The sequence below is a fragment of the Episyrphus balteatus genome, chromosome X (assembly GCF_945859705.1).
Source record: "Episyrphus balteatus chromosome X, idEpiBalt1.1, whole genome shotgun sequence".
In the NCBI taxonomy this organism is placed as follows: domain Eukaryota; kingdom Metazoa; phylum Arthropoda; class Insecta; order Diptera; family Syrphidae; genus Episyrphus; species Episyrphus balteatus.
This window is the reverse complement of record NC_079138.1, coordinates 8,495,302-8,521,914: the sequence shown is the minus strand read 5'-3', so window position 1 is coordinate 8,521,914 and position 26,613 is coordinate 8,495,302. Positions and strand designations below refer to the sequence as shown.

The window sequence follows — 26,613 nt, the reverse complement described above, 5'->3', positions numbered from 1 at the left end:
TTTTCTTTTAATGTTTTTTTAGTATGTAAATTTAATATTAAGATGTAATGTAACGTTAGTATTTAACGAATTAAATAATTTAAAAAAAAAATAAAATCTTCTTACCTTTTTACATAAATGTTCAAATGCTTTAGAAAAAGGAAGTGATACACTGATTTTTCTAAAGCATTTGATCAATTAAATCATAACATTATTTCTTTCAAGCTAAAAGCTTTTGGTTTTCCGCCTTTTTGTACAGCCTGGATAGAATCATACCTTGAGAAAAGATAATATCAAGTTAAATTGAGGAACTGTCTTTCTGACCCCTTTATTGCTCGATCAGGTGTACCCCAGGGAAGCCATCTGGGTCCATTTCTTTTATACTTGCTATAAATGATGTAACTTCATGCATAAATTCAAGTGAAATTCTCATATTTGCCGATGATATGAATATTTTTAAGACAATAAAAAACAACCATGACCGGATCCTTCTACAAGATGAAATTGACAGTTTTGGTGTTTGGTGTGGGAAAAACGGTCTCTCTCTCTCTCAACCCAGTCAAATGCCAAACAATTACTTTCTCTCAAAAACGAGTACCTAATGCCTTCGATTATTGTATATCGCAACACAAGCTCTGTCGAGTATTTAGTTTTAAGTACTTGAGTGTCCAATTCAGTTCAAACTTAGAATTCACCGAACACATTAATCTCATAGTAAACAAAGCGAGCTCAATGCTTGGATTTGTAAAACGCTGGGCAAAGGAGTTTGTCACACTTTCTTTATACAACTGCTACGTTCCACCCCACCTCGAATACGCTTCCCAAGTATGGAGTCCTTTTTATGAGGTTCATAACAATCGTATAGAGTCAATCCAACATAATTTCATACGCTTTGCTCTGAAGGGTCTACCTTGGACAGATCCTTACAACTTACGATCAGCGGATTCAACTTTTAAACATGCAAACTTTACAAAAAAGGCGTGTTAATAACGATATTGTATTCTTTCATCAATTAATTAATGGCCAAATTGAAGCTCCTGACTTATAAGGTTGCCTTGGCTTTAACTATCCGGGAGGATCTCACCACCTTTTGAACTCTTACATATTGACTTTCATAGAAAAAACTATGGTATAAACGAGCCTCTTAACCGAATGAGCAAACTTTATAATTTAAACGATATTGACTTTAATATGAGCAAGATGAAATTAAAAACTTTATTTCGAACCAGTGCTCCACAGACGTGATTGTCAGTTAATGTCTTAATTAGATTTTTAAATTGTATTTATGTTAGTATATCATTTTTAGCTAATATTAATTGTATATTGTGCATGTGGATAGTATTTAATTGTTTTTGTCCTACTAACTATTTACACATGCACTAATGATGTGAGAAATCTGAAGTGAGAAAAAAAGATATTTTTTTGAAATTTAAACTCGGGTAAACATTGACTTTAATGTGTGCACAAGACATTTTTGATCAATAATGGTTTTGATTAATTCAAGTTTCATCGAATAATGTTTCACTTTTGCATTCAGTTTTTTGTTTTTGTTTAAAAACACATAACAGCATTGAATTTTGAAAACCAAATTAGCACTCAATTGCATTAAATTTTGAAATAAATTATGTAGTTCAAAATACATTTCTATAATTTTTTTCAAAGTCTTGATTTTGAAAATTATTTTTTCAAACACTACCTATTTTATAGAACAGGTTTAATTAAAATAGAATAGAAGAAAAGGTTTTTGGCTTTGCAAAAAAGTAGAACACGTTAAAGAAGGTGTAACTGTTGATTTTAAATACATTTTTAAGAAAATTGCCCCTCCTGGGTAAACGGTAGGGAATGCACACCCCTATAATATACGAGTTTGGTTTGTTTTGTTTTGACCCAACCTAGTTATTCCTTCTGAATCAGCCTGTATTGAAGTAATAAAATTAAAAATAGGTACATATAAAAGTACGAAAAAAAAATTGTTATCTTTTTGTGTGAAAGCATTGCAACCCCAGACTTCGGGCCCAAAGACAAATTTTATCCTCCGAGCTGCTGATTCGATGGCTATCTTAAGTTTGCTTTGGCCTCATATAATTTGACCTTTAAGGTGAAATTGCAATCTGTACCACACTGCTAACGGGGCAGAAGTGTAGACACGGCTCTACACTGTGCAGTAGGGTGTCCCTTATTTTTTCAACTTGTTTTTTTTTGAACGCATACCCCCTAAATTTGTTCTCTTTGATGTTATAAACGTTACAAAAAAAAATGGCGTCATTTGAAGTTCATTTGATGGACGCGACTTTCAATCAAAGCTTACAGTTTCAATGCATATGGAAATTTCGTTTTTTATTTATTTTTTGCATAGATATATCACATTTTTTGATTTTTATATGGAGTTTTTGTTTATTCTTTTAACGCTTACCCTCTCATTTTCGTTTGTTGCTTAAGGTAACTCATGCACAAAATAAAAAAAAAAAAAAATTATATGAAAAAATTAATGTATTCGGCAGTAAAGCTGGCCCAAGATTTTCATGGGTTGATCACGGCAGAAGAGGAACAAAAACAATGTCTCCTACAATGTGTACAGGAGCATAGAAAATTGTATCCCGATTGCAAAAAAGATACATTAAAAAGAAAATATCCCTAGTAATTAATTAAATTTACCATTTTAAAAATATTTATTCAAAGAATAAACAGAATTTATTGAACCGAATACATTAATTTTTTCATATATTTTTTTTTTTTTTGATTTTGTGCATGAGTTACCTTAAGCAACAAACGAAAATGAGAGGGTAAGCGTTAAAAAAAAAAAACAAAAACTCCATATAAAAATCAAAAAATGTGATCTATCTATGCAAAAAATAAATAAAAAACGAAATTTCCATATGCATTGAAACTGTAAGCTTTGATTGAAAGTCGCGTCCATCAAATGAACTTCAAATGACGCCATTTTTTTTTGTAACGTTCATAACATCAAAGAGAACAAATTTAGGGGGTATGCGTTAAAAAAAAAAACAAGTTGAAAAAATAAGGGACACCCTACTGTGCAGTCAGAACTAAAGAAGAGTCTCTTGTGGTTTAAGAATACACTCTTACTGCTTACTTCATTTCTAGACATCGAAGGAGCATTCAATAATGTTTATTATAGTGCAATATAAAAAGCACTCATTGACCTTAAAATAGAAGACACGGTCATAAAATGGATCGTGTGCATGTTGAAGAACAGACAGCAGGTAGGTCACATATAAAAATGTACACATTTAGATGAACCCCACAAGGTGGTATTCTCTCACCTCTTCTCTGGATTTTGGTGATGAATGAGATTCTCATCAAACTGGAAAACATTGGTGTCAAGGTTATAGCCTACGCAGACGATCTAGCTCTTCTAGCGACAGGAAAATACCTAACCACTGTAAGCGAACAATTAAAAAACGCATTATCTACGGTCAGTAACTGGACCAGGAGATGTAGTCTTAAGCTTAGCCTCCTTAAAACAGAACTTGTACTTTTCACAAACAGAAGGAAAATTCCTCCTTTTGTAATGCCAAAAATTGATGGTACCCCACTTAAGATTTCGGATAAAGCGAAATATCTCGGAGTGATCTTGGATAAGAAACTTAACTGGGTCCAAAAGTTCAAGAAAGATTTAAGAAAGCCACGTTTACAGCATAGTCATGTAATAGGATTCTTGCCAGAAATTGGGGACCAAATCCTAAAATAATCATGTGGATGTATACCACCATTGTCACCATTGACCCTAACCAAAGTACAAAGAACAGCATGCATTAGTACTACGGGGGTGATTAGGTCCACCCCAACCACAGGTTTGTAAGCAATCCTAAATCTCACTCCCTTAGATCTATTTGTACAAGAATTTGCAGAAAAAAGTGCCCGACGACTCAGTCAAACCAGCATTTGGAGTTCTAGTCAAAGCGGCCATACAACGATCCTTTCTAACCACGTTGGCAACAACGTATGTACAGATTACATGACCCCTTACTTAGACTTAATGCCAGCTTCCCCACCAGACAAGATTGGGAAAACAGTGTACCTTTCTCAAATGAGTCGACTATCGCCATCTTCACTGATGGCTCGAAAATGAACACTGGGGTTGGTGCAGGTTTCTTCTCAGTAAACCTCAATCTTGACAGTTCTTTCAGGCTCCCCGATTATAGCAGTGTTTTCCAAGCCGAGATACTGGCAGTGAAAAATGCTGTTAAAAAAATATCCATAATGGCGATATCACCTGCTGACATCGCCTTTTTCATTGATAGCCAAGCGGCAACAAAAGCAATTTCTGCCACCTTAATCAAGTCAAAGATTGTCTTTTGCTGTCGCGAAGAGCTTAAGGTTCTTGGTATTGGAGCATAATGTAAGACTCTGCTGGGTTCCCGGCCACTGTGATGTGTTCGGCAACGAAAAAGAGGATGAGCTTGCAAGGAAAGGCTCAATACTTGATCCCTCTCTCATAGACCATAACATCAGAATCCCACAATGTGAAATAAAATGAAATATCGTCAATAATATCGTTCAAAAAACCAATGAAAGATGAAACCACCTAGGTACCTGCGGTCACACCAGGCAACTGTGGCCGAATTAAGATGTAAGATCTTACTACTAAGTAAACCTTATAGACGTCTTAAGGGGACATAACCTACTAGGATACCACAAAAAGAAAATGTGGCTTAGTACGGATGATCTATGTAGAGGCTGCGGCAATAAGGACGAACAGGAAAACACTGTTCACTTCCTCTGTCACTGTCCAGCACTCTGCCGCACTAGGAAAAAATTCTTAGGAAACTACTTCTTTAATGAATTAGAAGAACTATCAGAACTCACAGGCAATAGCCTACTGAACTTTGTCAAGTCCTCCAAATGGCTCGACCAACCATAGCATTCATAGGTTTACACTTTTTTCATGAAGTTACAATACTGCAGGGTATCACAAGGGATCTACATTGATCTAAGTGTGACGGTAACAAAATCAACTGTCAGCCCATATAACCTAACATACCTAACCTAACACTGCTAACGGGAAGTGGAACGTCAGCATGAGGCACACTTTTCGAGCATGCAGCCAGTGTTCATCTATTTTCTAGAAAATATGAAAAGACAATCTTGGAAAAAGTTTTTGAAAATGAAGGAAATGCTTTTATAGACAAGGGAGGATATGATCTTAAAGAATTTAACAAGTTTCCGCTATAAAACACACAAATGGGTAAGGAAAAAGTACTTTAACCTATGATAAAATGGCCGAGGCGCCTATCAAATGGGTCTACAGAAAAGACTGGTTAAAAAAAAAAAAAAAACAGAAATATATACAAAAAAAATTCTCAGAAGAAACAAAGTGATGAATGGGATCAGATGGACATCTCATGTTCAATTGGAATTTATTACACTCAAAGATTTTAAATTATTGCACGCATGCTCACATGATTCTTTTTACGAAGGATAGAAGCGATGACCAATAATACGACGCGACGGACCCGACGACCGGCACAGTTCAGGGATTCAAGATTTTATTCGAAACTTCGACTGAGACTCACACAGAGATCCCAGAGAGACGAAGATGATAATGACGATGAAGGAAGACTATGAGGTGAGGACGACTGCAATGGAAACGACGATATGATGATATTCATCCTGGTAGAATATGTATATTCGAAATTGCAGATTCAGGCACCATCATACGTGAAGAGTCGAAGCGAGGGCATGAGAGTGTTACCTGCTAAGAGGTTGCCCTACAGTATAATATGCTATTTATCTTTTGTAGGATTTATTATATTTTGCAGTTTCGTGTTTGCATATTCATATTCTTTTTGCCTCCTAAGATTTGCTTTTTTTCTAACCTCTACGTTTTTTGCTACTCATGCTGTTCGGGCAACCAAATAAGCTTTTAATCAATCAATAGTACATTTAAATACAAGATTTTGAGATGTTCCAAAACCTAACTCTACAATTCTATTAACAAACAAAAAATATGCAAGACTCAAAGATATTTACCAGCTTCAAAATACGTCTCGAGGTTCAGTTCATTTAAAGCACAAGCCTTTAAATACCTATGTATGCGATAATTTTCCAAAACCATTAATAAACTACTTTCGAATTAGTTTGTATACTATTTTTTTTACATTTTGCTGGGTGTACAGACTGATTTGTGGTTGTCTCAATGAACGATCTGCAACCAAACATAATTCTAATTAAAATTAATTGTGGCCGACTTGTTCTTACATTCGGAAGCAGATGTTTTGGGATCAAAGTCTCTAAACAAGTTTTGGTTTACAGATATAAGTTTACAGTGAACAGGCCAATGCAACGAATTTAAGCCTTATTTAAGGCTTAAATAAGGCAATTACAAAATTCTGCTCCAAATCCACCGAGTGAGATATCAGAAGATAGGTCTATTTAAGCTCTAGTTTTGGTTTATAGATATATACCTACGTAAATTGCGTAGTGAACAGGCCTATTCATTCAGGTAAACAAAAAATACAATTTGTTTTTTAAAGATTTTCGAAAAAAATACAAAGGGTCCTAAAAAGATTTTAATAAATTGTTATTCCTTGTCAATTTGGGAAAACGTCATAACGCCAATTCCGGAATATGGTATCCTGTCACGGCAATCTTACCTTCGTGTGATTAAATTTTGCATTGAAAAAAAAAAATGGAAAATTGTACCGATTCCGATCAGCACTAAGATGAGACTCTTTGCTACATTCTGTCGTCATCGTGCGTCGTCGTCCTCTTCATTCCTTGTTTTATTTTTAAACTTGTTTTCGTTGTTTTGTTAATTTTTCTTGCAACTTCCTCTGCCTTGTTGCTGCTGTTGCTGATGCTGCAACATTTTACACACAACGTCAGCGAAACAAAAGAACAAGTGCAATGAACAAGCCCGACATACAACACCACACATCTTTCGTAATCATTTCGTTGTACACACGCCTGTTTGGCCAACCCTTCCCACCTGCTCTCTGTCCATCTGCTCCCACTAAGCTCCATTGGGGATTTTCTATGCTTTTAACTTCTTTTCCTTATTCCAAAGACATCCGTCGGGCTCGGCGACGATCGCGAAAGCATTTTACAGCCCATCTATGTATGCAGATGGTGTGGTGGCTCAGGTTCAGGAACATCATTTTATAGATTTGCATTTCTGTTTGTCCGGTTTTAAATTTTTTAGTTTTGTTTTATTTTATTGTTTGTTCCATCACCATTACTATATCCTTTTTTCTCTCAGTTATTTCTCTTTCTTAAGTATTCTCATAATTTAAGAAAAGTGTTTCAATCGCTCTCTAGCGCTAGCGCCCTATGTGATGATGACGAGGATGAGGATGACTACTCGGTTAATGCCTTTTTTTGCATATTGATATGTTCAGGGCCATTTCAAGAATGGGGTCAGTGAAATTCTAGTCAAAGGCGCTCTCATGGAGAAATTTTCAAAATATTTTGATGTCGGAAATTGAAGAAAATGCTTCCGGTGTTATTTTTGCATACAGAGTCTAGGAAACAATGCTTATATTTTCACATTTATGATTTACTTACTCAGGTGGCGAATTCAGGACTTTATTTTATGTTTTGCTTGATGTGTATTTAATTTTCACTCTGCTGTGGTAAAATCAATAAAGTCATAAACTCAAAAGAGTTTCCACGAAAGGATGGCTTGGATATTGATGGAATGAAAAAAGCTCTGAATTGACATTTCTAAATGAGATTTAATATTTCGCATTAAATGGTGGTTTTTAGCTAAAAATCATGGTAAATATATACATATGCAAAAAGATGCACTTTATCAACACTTAGAGGGATCCAATTATGTTTGCGAAGCAACAACGATTAATTCGAAACGCTCGTTGAATTTTAACTCCTATTCCGTAAGGCCCTTCGAAAACTCAGTCCAACTCTGACTAGTCAAGAGCCTGGACTGCAGAATGGGAATTAGGAATGAATCAAGTAGAATGATACTCCTGATTGCTGTACCTTGTGCTGGTTCTTTTGGGATGAGAGCGTATGTGTCTCGTGTCCCTCACTGTGTCCAGCTAAAAGTGTACAGAAACAAAAGCGTAAACAAATTAAAATAAAAAACAACTTGCAACCTGAAGAACCTGCAAACCAGAGGAGGATTCATTTTATTTTATTATTTTTTCAAGCACATATTTTATCCATTATACCGCATTATTATTTTTTTTTTTGTTTATTCCCTATTAATTTGTGTGTGTGTGTGTGTCTTTTTTTTAATTTCTCTTTAATTGAACGGTCTGTGACTTGTTTTGACTTTACAACTCCAACCAAAAGATTCCATGTCTTTAAGTTGCTGTTGTTGAATGTTGACTTCCCCGTCCCCTCTGTGCCGGCTTAGAGAGTAGTTTGCACAAGCACAAGGAACACATTAAAATCTGAATCTGGTGTCTTTTACCTTAAGACTAAGAAAGGTTTTTTTTTTGCTTTGTTCCAATCATTTGAAGGTTTTTGTGGAATGATATTTGTATACGATCTATAGCATCGTTTTTCGAAGATACTGAACTTGGAACTTTTTTAAATACTTTTCATTTAATTTTTGACGCTTGAAATTGTTTTTCGTTTTCATAAAATTTTTGATAATCTATTTTAAATTTGCTTATAAATTTATATCACAACGGACCAATAAGTGGTCTAAGTGTGTCAGTCGTTTTTCGAAATCTGACAGAGATTTCTACCTTACCTAACCTATAAATTTATATTCAAACTCTGGCCTTTAAAGGAAATCGATTTTTGATATTAAATATTTATGACTGCACAGAAAAAAAATTTGATAATAACAGCTATCAAATTAACATTTTTGAGTGACAAAAGTCGTCCAACAGTTAAAATATCAATTTTGATATTATTATCATATCATTATGACATTTTTCAATTTCAGGTTGATAATGAAAATTTCACTCTGACAATTTAAATATCAATATTGACTAGATTTTGCGTTTCAGAGTATTATAATCCTTCTTTTTCTTTTTTTATTAATTTAAGTAGGTATTTTCTTTCCTTTTTAATTAAAATGAAACAAAACATTACTGAAGATGAATATTCTTTTTAAATAATGGTTATATTATTTAATTATTTAATGGTGATATTATTTTCTCTATTATACGTGGTATAATTGTTTTATTATTTTCCCCCAAACTATTGACCGTCAAATTTTCTCAGTAGTTCATACATTTTACTTCGAAAAAACACAAAGCGACTTTAAAATTAGTACAAATTAAAAGTTTTTAATGGTATTTTTCAACAAATTGGAATGAGAAACAGATGAAAAATTAATACCTATGGTAAATTGATAATAAAATATCAAAAAAAATTTCAAAAATCTGATATTTAAATATCATCCCTATAATAAAAATATTGTTTTGATAATTTAACTATCATAAAACACATTTTCCAGCTATTTTTGCTGATATATTTAAAAAATGTTAATTTGATATTTAACCCCTTGTAACCCAACATCGTAAATTTTAAAATTAATAATGTAAATCGAAAGGGCTTTAGCTATAATAAAACACGTATTTTTTAAAAATTCAATAAGTTCATTATTTGCTTAGTTATTTCGAAATTTACGCAGTAAAAAAAAAAGTTTAAATAATTTATTTTTGTATATAAATGCAAAAATTCAAACAAAAAGCTATCTAATATTTATTTTTAGTCGCATTCCTAAAATCCAAAAATAAAACCCCGTTAGTTTACGCACGAAAAATATTTTTTCTGAATTTCGTAGTTTTTACATAAATTTGCTTGTTTTCCAAAAAAGCCGAACTTTCAACATTAACTGCCAATTAAAAACTATTGGTGCTATTTATTTGAAATATGGCGCATTATTTCGATAAAGCAATTCTTAAAGATTATGTAAGAAGCTTTAAGAGAATAAAAATATGTTTTTTACAGCTTTTTGGCGATCTTTTTCGGTTTGTTACAGAAATGTCACATGGGGCTACAAGGGGTTAAAAAATGGTAAATTGATAGGTATTGGTTTTTCTTTTTGGTGTGAGTCAAAAGGTTAATTACAATGAAAGCAGTGATCCAGATGGTCTACTTGTCCTCGAATTTGGACCAAACAGATACACATGCCTTGATAAAAACATAGCAATTTTCATGGAGTTTGATTTTTACATAGAAAACGTGAATTCGAAAATAAAGCCATAAAAAATAAAACATCGTTTGTTCTGTAATTCGGATTGTTTGTTGACAAATGATTCGCTTGGATAGGAGAATTGTTTTCAAATAGCACTATAACATTTTTAATTTTTCAAAATCTCTTTTAAACAAAAGAAAAAGTCTCAATAAGGGAATACCAAAAACCAAACTATAAGATTTGTTTAACGATTTAACGATATTTTTATTGAACAGTTAGTATATATACAATTTGCTTAAAGCTAGTAATCTAAAAATGTACATTGATTATATTAGTAATATGTTGGCACAAAAGGGGCCTAACGTTTTTACATTGTTTTTTTTTTTTTAAGCTAAATTTACAGTTAATTGTCATTGTGTTTGTTTTAAATATTAATTCTGTTGGCAGCTTCTTAACTCGGGTTGTTCAGGTCCGGTTGTCATTGCAAACTATAAGATAAATATATGTATTTTATTTTTTTAGCTTTAACTTTTGCAATGGTTTGCTACCGCACATTTTTTTTCAATATAGGTTAGGTTAGGTTGAACGGGGTGATAATCCGACAAGTCGAATCATCCCACTCGGATCCCGATGGATCCATTGGAATCCCCAGGGTAAGGGTGGAAAGGAATCTGGATGGGTAAGGGAAGGATATATTGGGAATTAGGTGTTGGGATTTGTGTTTTGTGCCTCCCTAAACCATCCTGAAATTTGAATGAATTTCACAATGTTTTTTAGTGGCAAGGACGAGACGTCATCTAACTCATTGAAGAAGTAATCTCCAAGAGTTGCTTTTCTGCTTTTTGCTAAACTGGGGCATTCGCAAAGGAAGTGGTATGAGCCCTCTTCTGCCTCTTCGTCTTGACACCCTCTACATAATTCTGATTTGACAATACCCATTCTACTCATGTGAGTTCCTATTGAGTTGTGACCTGTAAGGATACCAACCAAAAGGGACAATTGAGGCCTGCTTAGCTTTAGTATGGTTTCGGTTTTGTTCTTAGAAAGGATCGGCCACAGATTTCTTGAAACTCGACAGGTTTCGAGAGCTGACCATCTGTCGTTTGCAGAGTTTAAGAAGCTTTGCTTTAGTCTGTTTTTTTCGTGCTCTATTGGCATAAGCACCCATGAGACGGTTTGGCACGGATCAAGTGTTGATCCTGTTTTGGCCAGTTCATCTGCCCTATCATTCCCCTGTATATCACGATGTCCTGGAACACATCGAAGGGTAACTATTTTCGTTGTGCTTAGGGACCTGAGTGTATTTCGACACTGGTCAACTAGTTTGGACTTCGTGACGACAGAGGAGATGGCTTTGATTGCAGCCTGGCTGTCTATGAAGATATCAATATTTTTGTCAGTTAAGTTAAGTGCGGAGAGGATGTTTGCTGCTTCGCAAACTGCAAAAACTTCCGCTTGAAAAACACTACAGAAGTCCGGGAGTTTCAATGATTTGTTTATGGGAGGGTTATCTGAAAAGATGCCTGACCCTACTTCTAGGTCTGTTTTAGAGCAGTCAATGAAAACCGAGACAAGATCTGCAATAATGACCCTGTTTGACTCCCAGAGTTCCCTTGTTGGGAAGTCTGTCGGCGCTACTGGGTTATAGAGATTTCATAATACCAAACTATAAATGCTCTGCATTAAACTACAAGGCTAAAGGTGGGTTATAACTTGTTTCGACTAGTTGAAAATGAGATAATTTCCCAAATAAATCAATAGTTTGAAATGAGATAATTTCCCAATCATGTCCACGAATTGACTATGGAAGTAAAGTCACACTTCTATTAACAAGCTTTTTTCATCATTGTTAATACGTATTCTATAGTAGGCTAAGGCACAGCAGAATCAATCAAAGAATAGACAAGATCTGGGTTCTAGGGTGGGATCGTATAACTGTCACATTTGTGAGAGTCAAATATGACCAAATAAAATTTTTCGTTTGTGTAAGGTGATCACAATTTTTTTTTTTTTTTTTTGATAAATTGGCATCACTTCCTAGGAATAAACGAAAATGGCACATATCTGTCAGATTTTTATTCCTAAATAATTTTTTTATTGGGGTTTCGTTTTGTTTATAATACAAAATAAAAAATAATGTATTTATTATTAGATACTAGGTGACACGACGGGAGTGTTCGATTTGTGTTTTAAGAAGTGTCCTTCTTCTCCATCAAAAAAAAAAAAAGTTTCCACCTATGTGAATGAAAACAAAACTTTATAAAAATTATGTGTCCTTCTCCTCCATCAAAACCTGAGAATATTTATTTTATAAGGAGTTCATATACAGGGAGATCCAGGAGTAATGTGCCAAAAAGCTAGAGCGTGTAGGTTTGGTCGAGACAAGAGAAAAATCGTATGGAAGGGGAGGGGATCTATTCCCCTTTGTTAAGCGGAGAGGGGCTGTTAAAAAAAAATTGATTGGATTAACTTAAGGCCCTTAAAGCTTGGGCGACGGGCGCCCCAGACATAGTAAAAAAAAAACTCTGATAAGTTTTCAGGTGTTATCAATTGAAAAAGTTGATCAATTCAGAGTTAATCCAATACTGTATCACTTTATTGTATCCTTATTTATGTCTAAAGTATTAAAAAATAATTGACGAATGGTTAATGTTTTATAAATAAATTTATCAATAAGCCAGCCACGTAAAAACAGAAAATAAAGATGTTTTTTAGAAAAAAGTAGTTTTGGTTTTTTGTTAATTTCTCGAAAATGACAAGATATTTTTGAATCTGATTTTTTGTATTTGTTTAAAAATATATAAAAGCAGCGAATTTTAAAAACTAAATTAGTACTTAATTACATAAAATTTTGAAAAAAATTAGTTTTCCAATTTTTTTTTCGATATTTTGATTTTAAAAATTAATTAACACAAAAACTGTGCAATAAAATGGCTTCATTTAAAATTTTTGTAAAAGACTAGGGTTTTAAAAAGGTATAACACGTTATTGTAAGTGTAACCGTTGATTTTTAATAATTTTTTTTTCCAAAATAAGTAATTTTTTTTTTTAAATTGCCCCTCTCCTATACGATTTTTTTCTTGTAAGTACTTACGTACTTTCTTTTAAACCAAAAATAAACATTCTAAGTTATAAACCGCTTTTAATTTATTTTGAACAGGTCTAATTAGAAAGAACAATCAAATTATTTGGCATATTCTTTTTCTTTTTAAGACTACGATACATTTATTTATAATTGACCGATGCAAACTTTGACTCAAGGAAATTAAATTTGTAACCGTAAGCAACGTAAATATAACAAATGTTATTTTGCTGCGGGCACTACTATTATTTTGAACACAACTGCACCTACTTAAAATTTCATTAACCATTCAAAATATAAAATCTTAATACAGTAGTCCCTCGATAATGTGAACTTATTAAAGCAAAGCCTTTTCGGATTTTAGAGGGATTCACATTACTGGAACTTTTTCCAACTGTCATTTAACTGATTAAAACATTCTTTATAAACAATGAATATCACAGAAAATATTTATTTTAAGGTCATTTTAAGCATTTTTTGAATTAATAAAAAAATCGATAAAATACAATAAATTTCAAAAACTTAAAAATAATCATAAGAATCTTTAAAATCAATTCTTCATAAAAAAATGTAAACGTACTTCATAAAAAGATGTAAAATGCTAGCACAAAAATCTTCAGCCTGCAGCTGCATTCAATATATCCTAAGATATGTCTAGAAAAATAACAGTTATGCATTTTTCAGACCTATACAAAAACTGCGTGCACGAACGAGAAAAACATGCAAGCTTTTGCAGAGGAAATTCACATTATAGAGTTTAAAAATTTTCGAAATTCACATTATAGAGATGACAATGAAAATTTTTGGCGATTCACATTTTAGAGAAATTCGCATTATCGGTAATTCACATTATCGAGGGACTACTGTATATATAATTAAATCCTTTATTATTTTACAAACTGTCTATTAATGAATTTTAAACAAAATTGGTTTGGGAAGAGCCGACATCAGTAATTAAAAAAACAAAAGCGGAAATACCATTTTTTTATTAGAAAAACTAAAGGCACAGTTTTGTAAGAACTGGTAACAGTATTATGTAGGTATATTAAATTTTACCTAAATCATTAGAGTCGTTTTGAAATAACTCCAATTTTATATGAGAAGTACACTTTCTAAGTGAGATATTAAACAAAACAAAAACAATTTTGGAAATTACAAAAACAAAATTATTTCTACCAAATTCTAAGCAAATCCGTGGTACACTTTAGCTGTTTGTAGAAATGGGAGCAGAGACGAAACGACACGCTAAATGTGTTGCACTGCAAATGATTATCATGATACATCTATCACTGTCTATTCTTATTATTCAACAAATAAATCAGCAACATTATTCGTAGATTTTTCACTTTTCACAATCATATATGAGTTTTTCAATTAAAGGTAAAAATATTAGAGATAAAAGATACTTATAAATATAATTATTGCTGTTCTAGTTAATATACTTTTTATTTACAGCAAATATCTTTATTTATTTAATAAAAAAATAAAATTATTCTCACCTTAAATCCAAGCCCGTTTCCACAAGATACAACATAAAAATTGACTTTTCTTCAAACGATTTGTTTTCTTTTTGAGTAAACGATATTTTTTTGTATTAACACTTGTTTTTCTATATTTTTCACTTTTTTAATACTATTTTTTTAATTTAATTTAGTGAGCAATTTTTTTAATATAATATTTTTTTTTTTCAGTTAAATGCACTGGTCTGACTAGTTGATTTATTTTTTCGACTTTAAGAAAATGGCACGTAATAGTAACACTTTTATTTTTTTTATAATTATGTTTACTTTGGGTGTGGTTTTTAGTTATTTATCTGAAATGAAAAGAAAAAAACAACATTATATTTTTTTTGTTTTTGTTTAAAAATTGTATGAATCAGGCTGGATTGAAAATATTCTCGTTAGTTAATTTGATTAATTGATTAAATATGAAATACATTATTATTATCATGAAAGAAGCGGGGATAAAGAATAAAAAAGAATTTTAAAAATCGTTAGTGCCGTTTTTAACCCTTTCGAACCCAAGCTATGAAAATCAATATTGAAAAATGTTTTTTTTAGTATTATCGTATCAAAAACATCACAACTAAGAAATATGATTAGCAAAAAGTTATTTTCCAAAATAAAAAATAGCAAAAAAATAACTTTTTTTAGAACAATAATATATGCTATGCTTACGGTGACCATCCGTCCCGGTTTACCCGGGACTGTCCCGTATTTCTATAGCTTGTCCCGGGTTTTTATTTAAGAAACCCGGGACGTATAAGTGTCCCGTATTTTGCAATCTGTCCCGTTTTTGTCCCGTATTTGCACATTCTCTGATTTTTGTATTATTTAATATTTTAAATACTTTGTATAGAGATCAAGAAAACAGTGGTTGGAAAAAAAAAAGTTTCCTTAATTTTTCAGATAAAAGCAATAGTCTTAAAAACTTTCTTCAATTACCCAGTTTCAGCTTATTTTGGTTAAGTTGTAAAGCTACACCAGAAAAAGGTTTTAATAATGAACAATACTAATAAAGAAACCATCTTCTTATAAGAGCTTTCAAGGATTTATTAAAATTTAAGGCTTCATAATTTCAAAATCATATAAAATAAAAGCTAAATAACAGCTCTCGCGATTTTGTTTGAAAAAAAATTCTTTTTAACAGCAGAACAGTTTTTTGATTTCTGACTTTTTTGTAACCGACTTAAATGATTTCAACGAAACGTTTTCCTTGATATAAAAACTAGGAAGAATTAAGAAAATTCATTAAAAAAAAATTAATTTTTTTATTGAAAAATCAAATTTTTTTAGTTGGCACTAACATTTTTTTTAAGAACATCATAACAACTTCTTTTTTTAAACCTCTATGTATAATGCTCATGGGTAAATATTAAAAAAAGCTTTTTATTTAGTAACCAGCTCCAATGGTTTTAATTTTTATTTTTAAATGAGAAAAATTAAATGGCGTAGGTATTTCATTTGAATGTCAATTTCATGTTTTTATGATTTTAAAAAACTATTTCTACAATTTTTGACCATTTCTTATAAAATAAGAATGAAATTATTTGTGTATGCATAATTTCATTAAAGGCTTAAATACTCCCAGCAACCTTAACCATGCGATCCAATCGAGCATTTTGTTTTCTTTCGTTTTGAGTTTTTTAACGTTGTTGATTTTTTGATATTTTTTTCTTGTTTAATAATATAAGATTTTATAAAACTAATTTTTTGTCCCGGGTTTAGCTATCAGAAATATGGTCACCGTAGCTATGCTACTTCTTCTAAGCCAAAAAGCAAAACACTTTCTGGATTAACTTTTTTTTATATCTTTTTTTTCAAAATTATTATAAAAAAAAAATTTGCAAAAAAAAAGAAAAAATGTGAAATACAGTTCCTTTCTCGATAAAAAAAATTAAAGGTATGATATTTGACAAAATTTTTGTAATAATCCAGTAACTAGGGCATCATTATCTTTCAATTGAGCCATCGAAAAAATATTTAATGGAATATTTTTTACGAATTTTTAAAAATATGTTACATGAGAGTAACGCTGGGTCCGAAAGGATTAAGCAAATTAAATTTTTCCAAAATCCGTATATAACATGTACTGTTGTTTTCGGCCCAAAAAAAGTTAATGCGGGAGGCACTTTATTGCATTCTATATCATCATAATGTGATTGTTATCTCAACTTTTTTTTTGTACGAATGCATAACTCGATATATAGTACCTATATCCCAACTTATGATAAAATAAATTTGTGGTACGACACCCCATGAAGGTCTTACACGTCTCAACTATTTTTGTGAGTGTGTAAATAATTTGCAAGAATAAAAGGGACCTACACAGGCATTTTGAAATTCCTTGCAGGAGGCAGTGGCCCTGGATTGTGGAAGCGGGATTTGAACCTAGTCCATCGCACTAATTACACGGTGTTACAAAAATGAGGTTTTAAAATATAAGCGGACGGAGACCTATCACGTTTTGTAGAGCTAGTCGCACTGATTACGAAACGGTATTTAAAAAGTCCCTAACACCCCCAAAATCTGGAGTTACCACCTACTAAATTCTAGGTGGTTTAACCGAAATACATGTTTTATACATTGTTAAAAAGGTATATTTATCTTCTATCAGAAACTGTAAAAAAATTGAAAATGTGTAAAATTTTGACGAAGCAAGATTTTTTTCAATGGGTGAAGGTCAAAAAAACCGTTTTTTGCTTCTAACTCTAGATTTTGGGGGTGTCAGGGACTTTTTAAATACCGTTTCGTAATCAGTGCGACTAGCTCTACAAAACATGATAGGTCTCCGCCCACGTATATTTTGAGTGTTACACCGTGTTATTGCACCACGGGGTACTATACTACTACGCTACATTACTTAGTAAACATTATTTCGCCCCGTGTCAATTTTTTTAATAACTTTTTTATAAGCGATCTCGTCAATGCGTGTCAACTTTAAGGTATTTTCAACATTAGAATTAGATGAAATAGCAGTCAAAATTAAAAAAATTAAACAGCTCATATATTTCCTTATGAGTTTTCGCTGCGGGCCATCATTTTGATTGTGTAAGCAGCATCATTTTATAAACTTTCGGTTTCAATAAAGAAAACGTCATGGTCATTTAAGGCTTGTTAAAAGGTGAGAATGATATTAGGTTCTTCATTGGAGAAATACCTTAAACCATAGGTCTCCCAAGTCGAAAAACTCCGTTAACTCCTTCAACGAAAAAAAATCGTACCACCAATTTTAGCTTTTTTCAAGATTTTATGTGCAATCGTATTAAATGCATACCACGTTTCTATGTAAATTGTGTGGGTTCATAATAGATAAAGCGGGTCTGTTGACGGCCAATCTGAACCGAACATTTGGTGAAAAGTTATCGAAATACGCCGAACAAGCTCAAGAAGTTAAACAACGGGAAAAATTAAGGAGTATACGTTGTATGATTGGAAACAACGTTATTAAAGATCTAAAAAAAATGCAATGCGACGTGCACGAATTATTGAACTCCATCATATTGAATAGCTGCAGGACCGTACTCAAGTTTTTGAACAACCGTGATTCAGCCTACCACAAGAAAAGGGCTAGAACATGGTCTATGCTCCAACAGAGCCTAGTCCCTTGGCATAGCCCTAATAGGTACTTTTCCAGCTCCATAGGAGCTGAGGATTCTTACGAAAATCGATAATAATAATAATACAAACGCTTTATGCGAGACTATCAATCCAACAAACAAACAATAAAATAAACTTAAAATAATATGCAATCTGGAATAAAAAAGTTTGCCTTATATTGCTTAACATTCAGAGATCAAAACAGCATTATCTACAATCCACAACAACCCTTCGAAACCTCAACGTCAAGTAGATATTGCGAATTTCATGCTTGGAAATTTTATCTACGGGAATATATATATGTATGTTCTAGGACATCATTAACGAAGTAACGTTAAGAAGAGAATTTGGTGGCGTTAGCACAGCTTTTCACAAGCACGTGCCTTAAGGTCGAACACAAAAAAATGCGAATAAAAATAATACAAAAAAAAACTGAAATCCAAAAGATACTTATGTACATAACTACTCATAACAACGTACTCAATGCATTTTGGATTTTCATTTTTTTTTTTTTTTGGCTAGCGCGCACTGCAACTACTTCACTTAACACGAAGACCACTCGATACCGACACGCGTTTACCACCAGAGGGCTCTAAAATTGCCTTTCGGTGGGCTCCGATTGCTTGCACTGACTGGCTGAATGTGGAGATAATATAGGTATCCGCAGATAGTAGTAGTCGTGGAGTGGTTTTAGGAGTGTAGTGTAAGTTAAGTTAATGTTCGGCGGTGTGATGTAAGGATTTTTATTGGTTTATTCAACTGGGCTATTTCAGTATTAATTCATATTTATTTAATTTTGTTTTTCCTTTATTTTTTTTTTTTTTTTTTCATAAAATTTCACAGGATTAACTGGGTGAAATTTAGACAGGGATGAACAATTAAAATATTTTATGATGATGAATTGAAACATATTGGCATGAGGGAAGTTCAACTGCCACCACCAATCTTCAAGTAGGTCATTTGGTCATTCAGTGAGTTATTATTATAAGGGAATGTATGGTAGATATTCATATGCATACCTACATATATGAAAATTATAATTTGGATTTATTTTAAAACAAATACATACATATGTATGTACCTAGATGTCAAAAAAAAAATTAATTTGTAGTCATTTGATAATAGATTAAATTATTATGGAATTATTCATTTCGTTTGGTTGCTTCTGTTTTCTTTTTCTTTGTTGTATATCAACTGCATTCAATTAGCTCAAATATGATAATTCCTTAACGATCATAATATAATTAGATATTAAACGTTGAAAAATAGATCAATCTATATTTGAACCAAATTTTTATATACAAAAAAAAAAAAAAAAAATACAAAAAATCAAAATTCTGAAATACCCATCTTGTCGTGAAAATGAATGAAAACAGTCGCCGCCGCCGCGCCGGTTGCCACGCCGATTCAAGTACCCATACGAGGAGCTAGGCAGAAATTTTAATCTCTAGCACTTTAGTGGTAAATTGATACCCTTGACATTTTTTTTAGTTTTAATCTTTCTATTGTATGTTCTCTTGGATATATGTCTTCATATGTAAACGATGCACTCAAAAATATATACACTTACAAAACACCATGTTTCGCGCATGTGTTTATTTTCTTTCTCTATGAGTTTTTCTGTTAAAATTATGTTTTTTTTTTCTTATTTTTTAATTAATGCGTACTATGCCGATGCCATGCATCAATAAATCAGTTCAGCCAGCGAGCTTGTAAGGTATCTATGTATGTATCTATATCTACAGTTCTACACCAAGAAGTGAAGAAAAATCACTTGACTTATTATTTTTTTTTTTTTTTTTTGTGTGTAAATTCTGGAAATCACAACAAAATATTGCGTCTGCCTGTGGTATCGGCATCAGCATCAGCATCGGCATCGGGTACAGGCACAGTATGCACGGTGCGCGATGTCCTGCTGCTGCCGTATTCTTCATGATGCTTAAAATAAACTAAAAAATACCCCTGTGCCTGCACCTACATACACACATACTCGTTCGTCGTATTCCGGATATCCGGATTCAAATGCAAATTTGACAGAACAGATGAATGGAAAATTATGTTCAAACATTTTATGCAGTGATTTTTATAACCGATTATGTCAAGATTTTGATGATAGATTAGGTGTGATTAGGTTAGATAAATAACTCTCAGCTTGGAGTGATGGATTGGACCCTCAACATTTTTTAAATCCAAATCCCATGTGCCATCACTATTTTACTCGCTTTCGAATTCATTTCGTGTATATTTAATCAAAATCCCTTCAACACCTTTTTTTTGTTAAAAGATTTCATAGTCTTTTAATCGTATTTTTCATTGTGTGCCGCCTCAAGAGAATATGTACAATGTTGAATAAAGGTACACAAAGAGGGTGCAGATGAAAATAATGTGAAACATTTGAGAGATACCATTTGTGATCTTAAAACAGAAAAGCTATCTGACAAAAAAAAGAAGAAATAGCTTCAATAAGTATCAACAGTCTGAACATCCTGATTTAAATTTTAAAAACAGCTTGTAAAATATTAAATGCTGTTTATGAACAAATGAACTTTCACCTGTATTTCAACATTAAAAAATCAAGATCTAAGACTTTTAAATTTAACTTACAGATCCCATTGCTTGCAGAATGAATTTTAGTTTCTTTTTTACAAAATTAACCATTGTTGACAGTTTTCCGTCAGCGGCACCAAGCAAAGTTGCTACTTAAATTAAATAAACAGGTTAGGCTGTTACTATTAATGAAAAAAGGAGTACAAAAAAGTGAATGCTAAAAATTAAGTTTTATTACAAAACGACCTCATCAATTGACACGTAGTGTTGTGAATTGTATGGGATATATTTATTGTATAAGTCTCAAGGAAACAGCAACAAGAACGACAACGATGATGATGTGGCAAATGAATCCTTATACAATACATCCTAATACGTGAACAATGGTGTAAATGAGGTTTTCTATGAAATGATTACGAACAATCGGACTTTGGGATGAAGATGGAGATGATGGAAATTGAGACCAAGAGAAAAAGAGCTTTTTCATTATATTATTATAAATAATTATTGGTTGTATTGTCTGTTGGATCACGTAAAGTTTACGTGAGACTTAGACTTTTATGAAAAGATTTCAAATTCCATAAAGATAACAGTGGGGAGTATTTGATTTTTTTTTTTTTTTTGTATGTATTCTCTTAAAAGTATATGCTGCACCACGTTATGTGATAGAAAATGAGACAATCGATTCAGAGGCCTCGGCTTTATGTTTTACCTTTACTACACTGAGGGAAAAAAAGCAACGTAAAATGTTATATGGTCAACGTTGATTTAACGCTGAAAAAACTACAGGGAGAAAAAAGGCCACCTAAAAATAAGCGGATTCCAACTTAAATTGAGCGGATTTCTGCATGGTTTATTGCTAAGATGACTTCCGTCTTAAATTAAGCGGAGAAATCATCTTAATTTCTAGTATGCGCCAATTTAAAAGAAGTCCACTTAATTTAAGCGGGAGATCATCTTATTTTAATGTGGAAACATTTTAGTTTAACAAAAAAGGAGCTGGCAGCCGCTGGAGATCGAACTTACAACTGTAGGGTCACTTGGCGAGTACCTTACCATCGTGCTATCTCGCTGTTAGCAGTAATAAGTATGATAAACTGCATCTAAAGCTAAAGTTTGACTATAATTTAAAAAATTTTATTTTGTTTTTCGGTTTTTTAAGGTGAAAATTCACATTAAAATTAAATGAAATTCCCCTTTAAATTTAAAAGAGTTTATCTGGAATCCACTTATTTAAAGCAAACATCGTATTGTTTTAAGGTGCAGGGATTTAAGTAGGCATCATCTTATTTTAAGGTGCAGGGTGCACGGAGAAAAACTCCGTGTAACATAAAACATATTTAAATTCTTGTAGGATACAATTTTTTTCTTTTTTTTATTTGAATTGATGCCTTTTTGCAGAGCATCCTTTCAGATAAAGGAATAAACAGATTTGGTTAGAAAAATGCCTTGTTAGCCAAAATTACATTATGTAACTCTTTGACATTTTTCTATATTTGTTCGCAATGGTTCAAATAACTCATGCCTTTGAATTAAGAACCAAAGGTCATGGTTTAACTTAATTCTATGTGTATTAAGCCGGTTATAGAGATCAGTTAGAAGACCACCAAACATAGATATCTGCCGTATTTTTCCTGATTGAAATTCACAGGATATAGTTTTTCGTTTGGATATATCAGAACCAAGCAAATTTGCAACTCAAATCGTTGGAAAAAAGGTTTAAACCAATCTTTTTTGAATTTCAATCAGCTGGCATAAATTAATTTGTATCAGAAATATAAGGTAATGCACAACACATGCAAAGAAATTATGCTTGGCAAAGGATTTATTGAATGGAGTTATTCAATGGGTTTCAATATATTTATGGGCTTTTAATAACATTGCATTCCAAATGAATCGTTTATTTCAAAAACGACATAAGTCCATGAGCATAAACTTTTCAGGAGCAACAAGAACTGTTTTTTACTTAAAATTCCACAACACTTCAAATTAAGAGTATGCCGAGTTATAATCTAGCTTAAGATGAATTTAGAAGCCTTTAAAATATAAACTTTTTTTAGGTCTTAGCGGGTTTTCAAGCCTTTAAAGTCCCTGGACTTATGTCGTTTCTGAAATAAACGAAATTTGTTTGGTAAAACTTTTGTTTTTATTCCAACCCTGCTTTCGATTTTAATAAATAAAATAGCATTAGATAGAGTAAATCTTTACCATTTTATAGATGTATAACTTAAAAGCTTGCGTGTTTGCCAAAATAATTTAAAACTGGTAAAAAAAAAATGTATTCAACAGTCAAAGTTTGCCACCGCGTGAAATTTTTCCATATATTTTGAACCCTTTACTTTCAGTTTTCGTACTTTGGGGGTCAGACATAATTTTTTTCAGAAGATGAATAACTATACATAAATGCGAAATTTCCAAAAAAAAAATTTGGAAAAAGTGGACCTATGTTGTTTCTGAAATAAACGATTCAAATGTAAATGTAAGTTTTCGTATCAAATTTAGCTGATCATTTTTTTTTTCTTTTTCTCTGAAAATAACGTCACTTTTTTAAATTAGTTAAATTTAAATCAAAAGCAGAATCTTAAAAAAACTTCAACCCTGCTTTGTACATAGTTGCATAGTTTTTTGCTAAGATGACTTCCGTCTTAAATTAAGCGGAAATCCCCTTGATTTAAGATGAATATCTTCTTATTATCATAAAAATAAGAAGATTTTCATATTAAATTAAGTGGATTTCTGCCTAATTGGAAAAATGGAGACATCTTAGCAAAAAACCATGCAGAAATCCGCTTGTTTTAGGTGGTCTTTTTCTCCGTGTACAAAGCAGGGTTGTCGTTTATACGACCTGCATCTTGTTTCTTTAGAATTTGTGAATCTAGCAACATAAACTTGTACGTTAACAAATCATATAGAAATTAATAACAAGTTCGCGCAGTTCACTTGAATAGAGATTAAGAAAATTCATGTTTTAAATATTTTTCATGTCAATGTAGGCCTAACGTCATCGACGGTAAAAGAAAACTGCAGTTTTTTTTCTATTTAACTGGTTCTCCTCTGTGTTTGTTAGAGATTAATTAGTTTCTTATCTAAAATTCTCCTCAAGCGAAATTTGTTTTTGTTTTAATCATAGTTGACAAGAGTGCGGAAAATAATTTAGAGAGCGTAGATCAAACTTTTAAACTGAGTTTTACAAGTAACTTCATTGAATTACTACCATGGTGGGTTCTAAAATACAGACGAAAACAGTCAGATGGTATATACTGATGATGCTGCATTGGAAATGAAAGCATTTCATAGTTACAAATAAGCAATTGTGGAGTAACGCACCCGCTGTAATAAATATTCGGAAGCATTTTTCTTCACATCCTAATTAAGAGGGGGTGTACCGTTACATAAACGGCTTAACGTTTATAAATTGGTGGATAACTTTCACATTTGTAAAGATAATCAAATGAAATAAATTTTGTTATTTAGCTAGTAGACAAGGCTTAAAAAATGCGACCTTATAATTTCTAAATTTGAGCAATTTAAATTTAGAGAGCATAAAAAGCGATAATTTTGGTCGTTGTTTTAGAACGACCTGTTTATTTTGTTGCTTAGTCAGACTAAAAATTTTATTTTTTTTTTTAAATTCTGTTTTGGATTGTGATTAAATCAAACTAAGGAGTGAAGCTATTTTGAAAAACTAAAACTTAGCTTTTTATTATAGAACAAAATGAATGGGAACTTATGCTATTTTTGTTGACCTTGCAATGTTTGAACAGGTTTTATTTCTGAATACATCAATGTAATTCATCAAAATAAAAATTAATGAGAAGCTCAACTCAAACATTACTACCTTGATTTTTTTCAAGAAAAAATAATAAGTTTTAAGGTATAAAACAAAGAAAAATGTTCAAAATGAATTTTTATTTTTACTTTTTCGAAAATAATAATTTAGCTGTCCATTTTACTTTCTTTTCCTAAAGTTCTCAAAAACTAAGATTATTTCTTGAAAAAGATCAAGGTATTAATATTTGAGTTAAGCTTCTTATTTCTTTTTATTTCGGAGTTACATATATTGATAACTGCACCTGTTCAAACATTGCAAATTTTTTCTATAAAAACCAAAGTTTTACTTTTTCAAAAATGCTTTTTCTGAATACAACTGCTTTTACTTAACTGCTTATACAAAAAAAAAAAATACAATTACCTACTTGATTTAACTTCAATCACACATTTTTTGTTAAAACTTTCAGAAGCGCCCGAATGCCAATGCCCACGGCCCGGCCGCCGGATCTCATCTTGTAGTTCAAAACACCTTTTATTTGAGGTAATCATTTAAAATTTCAGCTTTTGGTTATGTTATCAGAAGAAAAAAAAAACATCCAGAATAAGAAAATATTTTTTTTTTCAATTTTTTTTAAACTACTTTTTTTTTGAAGTAGGTATGAAAATATCGAAAGAATTATTCGCCTATTAATTTTGAAGAAAATTGGTCGATCAATTAAATGTCGTTTTTGGATAAAAACTATAAGGCCATGTTTTCGTTATCCGAACATTTTGAGAAAAACTAAAAATGTACTAACTTTAGCTGAGAAATTTGCAATACCGAGAAATCATTTTATGGGAAGTATTTGTTCTAGTGATTTAAAAAAAATACTTGGACTTAAAAAAAATTATCTGTACCAAATTTCAAGCAAGCCATCCATCCGTTTAGGCTATTACTCGATGTACAGATGGACGCACAAACGAACCGGCGACGACGCCTTTAAGAACAAGTAAAAACAATATTTATTTTAAAATTTTAAGTAGTAAGTAGTAAAGTAATTCTTACTTTAACGACTAGCAGTGCCGCCCTAATAAATATAAATATGAAAGCATTCTTTAATGCCGGAAAGGCAAGTATTTCGTGTTTAATTTGCCGTCGGAGAATAGTTATGACATCTCTTGAATCCATTCGGGTTTCGAATCTCCTCAGACAGAAAATAACAAAAATGCGTTTAAAAGTGGTGGTAAGATTACATGGAAGTCTTTAAAATGCATCTTAATATAAACGTCAAAATTTTCCTAACCTACATCCAGGAAAAACACGCTTACGGTATAGGTACATGCATTATACTCGATACTCGTGTATATTATTGTCAATCCTAAGATTAGAATTCTTACTTGTCTGAGTAATTCCCGCTTAATGGACAAGCATCTCACCTTTAACTCTAAGTGTTAGCAAGTTTTTTTTTTTTTTGGTGAATTAAATTAAAAAAATTTTGTTTCGAAAATGAATTAATTCAATCAACTTTGCTGATTTTTTTAAATAGCAAATCGAATTTATGTTAATTTTCTCCTAATTCGATCGCTGCTTATGTGCCCGCGATGATTTTCACATGAATGACCAAATGAATTTTCAGGACAGAATTATAATTTTTTGCAACACCTTCTTTTTTCAATTTTTCTATGTTTTATTTAAATACAAAAAATCCATCCATCATCCACCTCAAATTCAAATCAATTAGACTTAAAAACTTAAAGGATATTTCCACTGCGACATACTTATAAATATCTAAATGGAATTTTCACAGCATACATTATTATTAAATGAATCAAATATTCTTTTTCCTTCAGCACTCTGGTGGTGTTTCGTCGCGTTTCTATGGCGTTTATTGTACCTTAAATCTATTTTTGGAAAGACTTTTGGCATTATTGATAAAATTTATTTTGTATCCATTCTTTCACGGAATCTTTAATAAACTTCAAATAAATTAACTCTTTTATGGTTTTGACAAATATTTTATTATATTTATTTATATTTTTTGAAGCTATAAAATTGAAATCAATAGAAATAGAGC

The 26,613-nt window shown here is 31.8% G+C and overlaps 1 protein-coding gene across 3 annotated transcripts in view; it reads right to left on the bottom strand.

Annotated features, from left to right (window-relative positions):
- LOC129920721 (myb-like protein Q) overlaps positions 1 to 26,613 on the bottom strand; it is a 359,404-nt gene that overhangs the window by 243,555 nt on the left and 89,236 nt on the right. For all 3 annotated transcript variants that reach the window (XM_056002277.1, XM_056002276.1, XM_056002278.1), the window contains one exon: positions 14,642 to 14,955. In XM_056002277.1, the coding sequence (XP_055858252.1) occupies positions 14,642 to 14,676 (35 nt within the window). In that variant the 5' untranslated portion in view covers positions 14,677 to 14,955. The remainder of the gene's footprint in view (positions 1 to 14,641; positions 14,956 to 26,613) is intronic.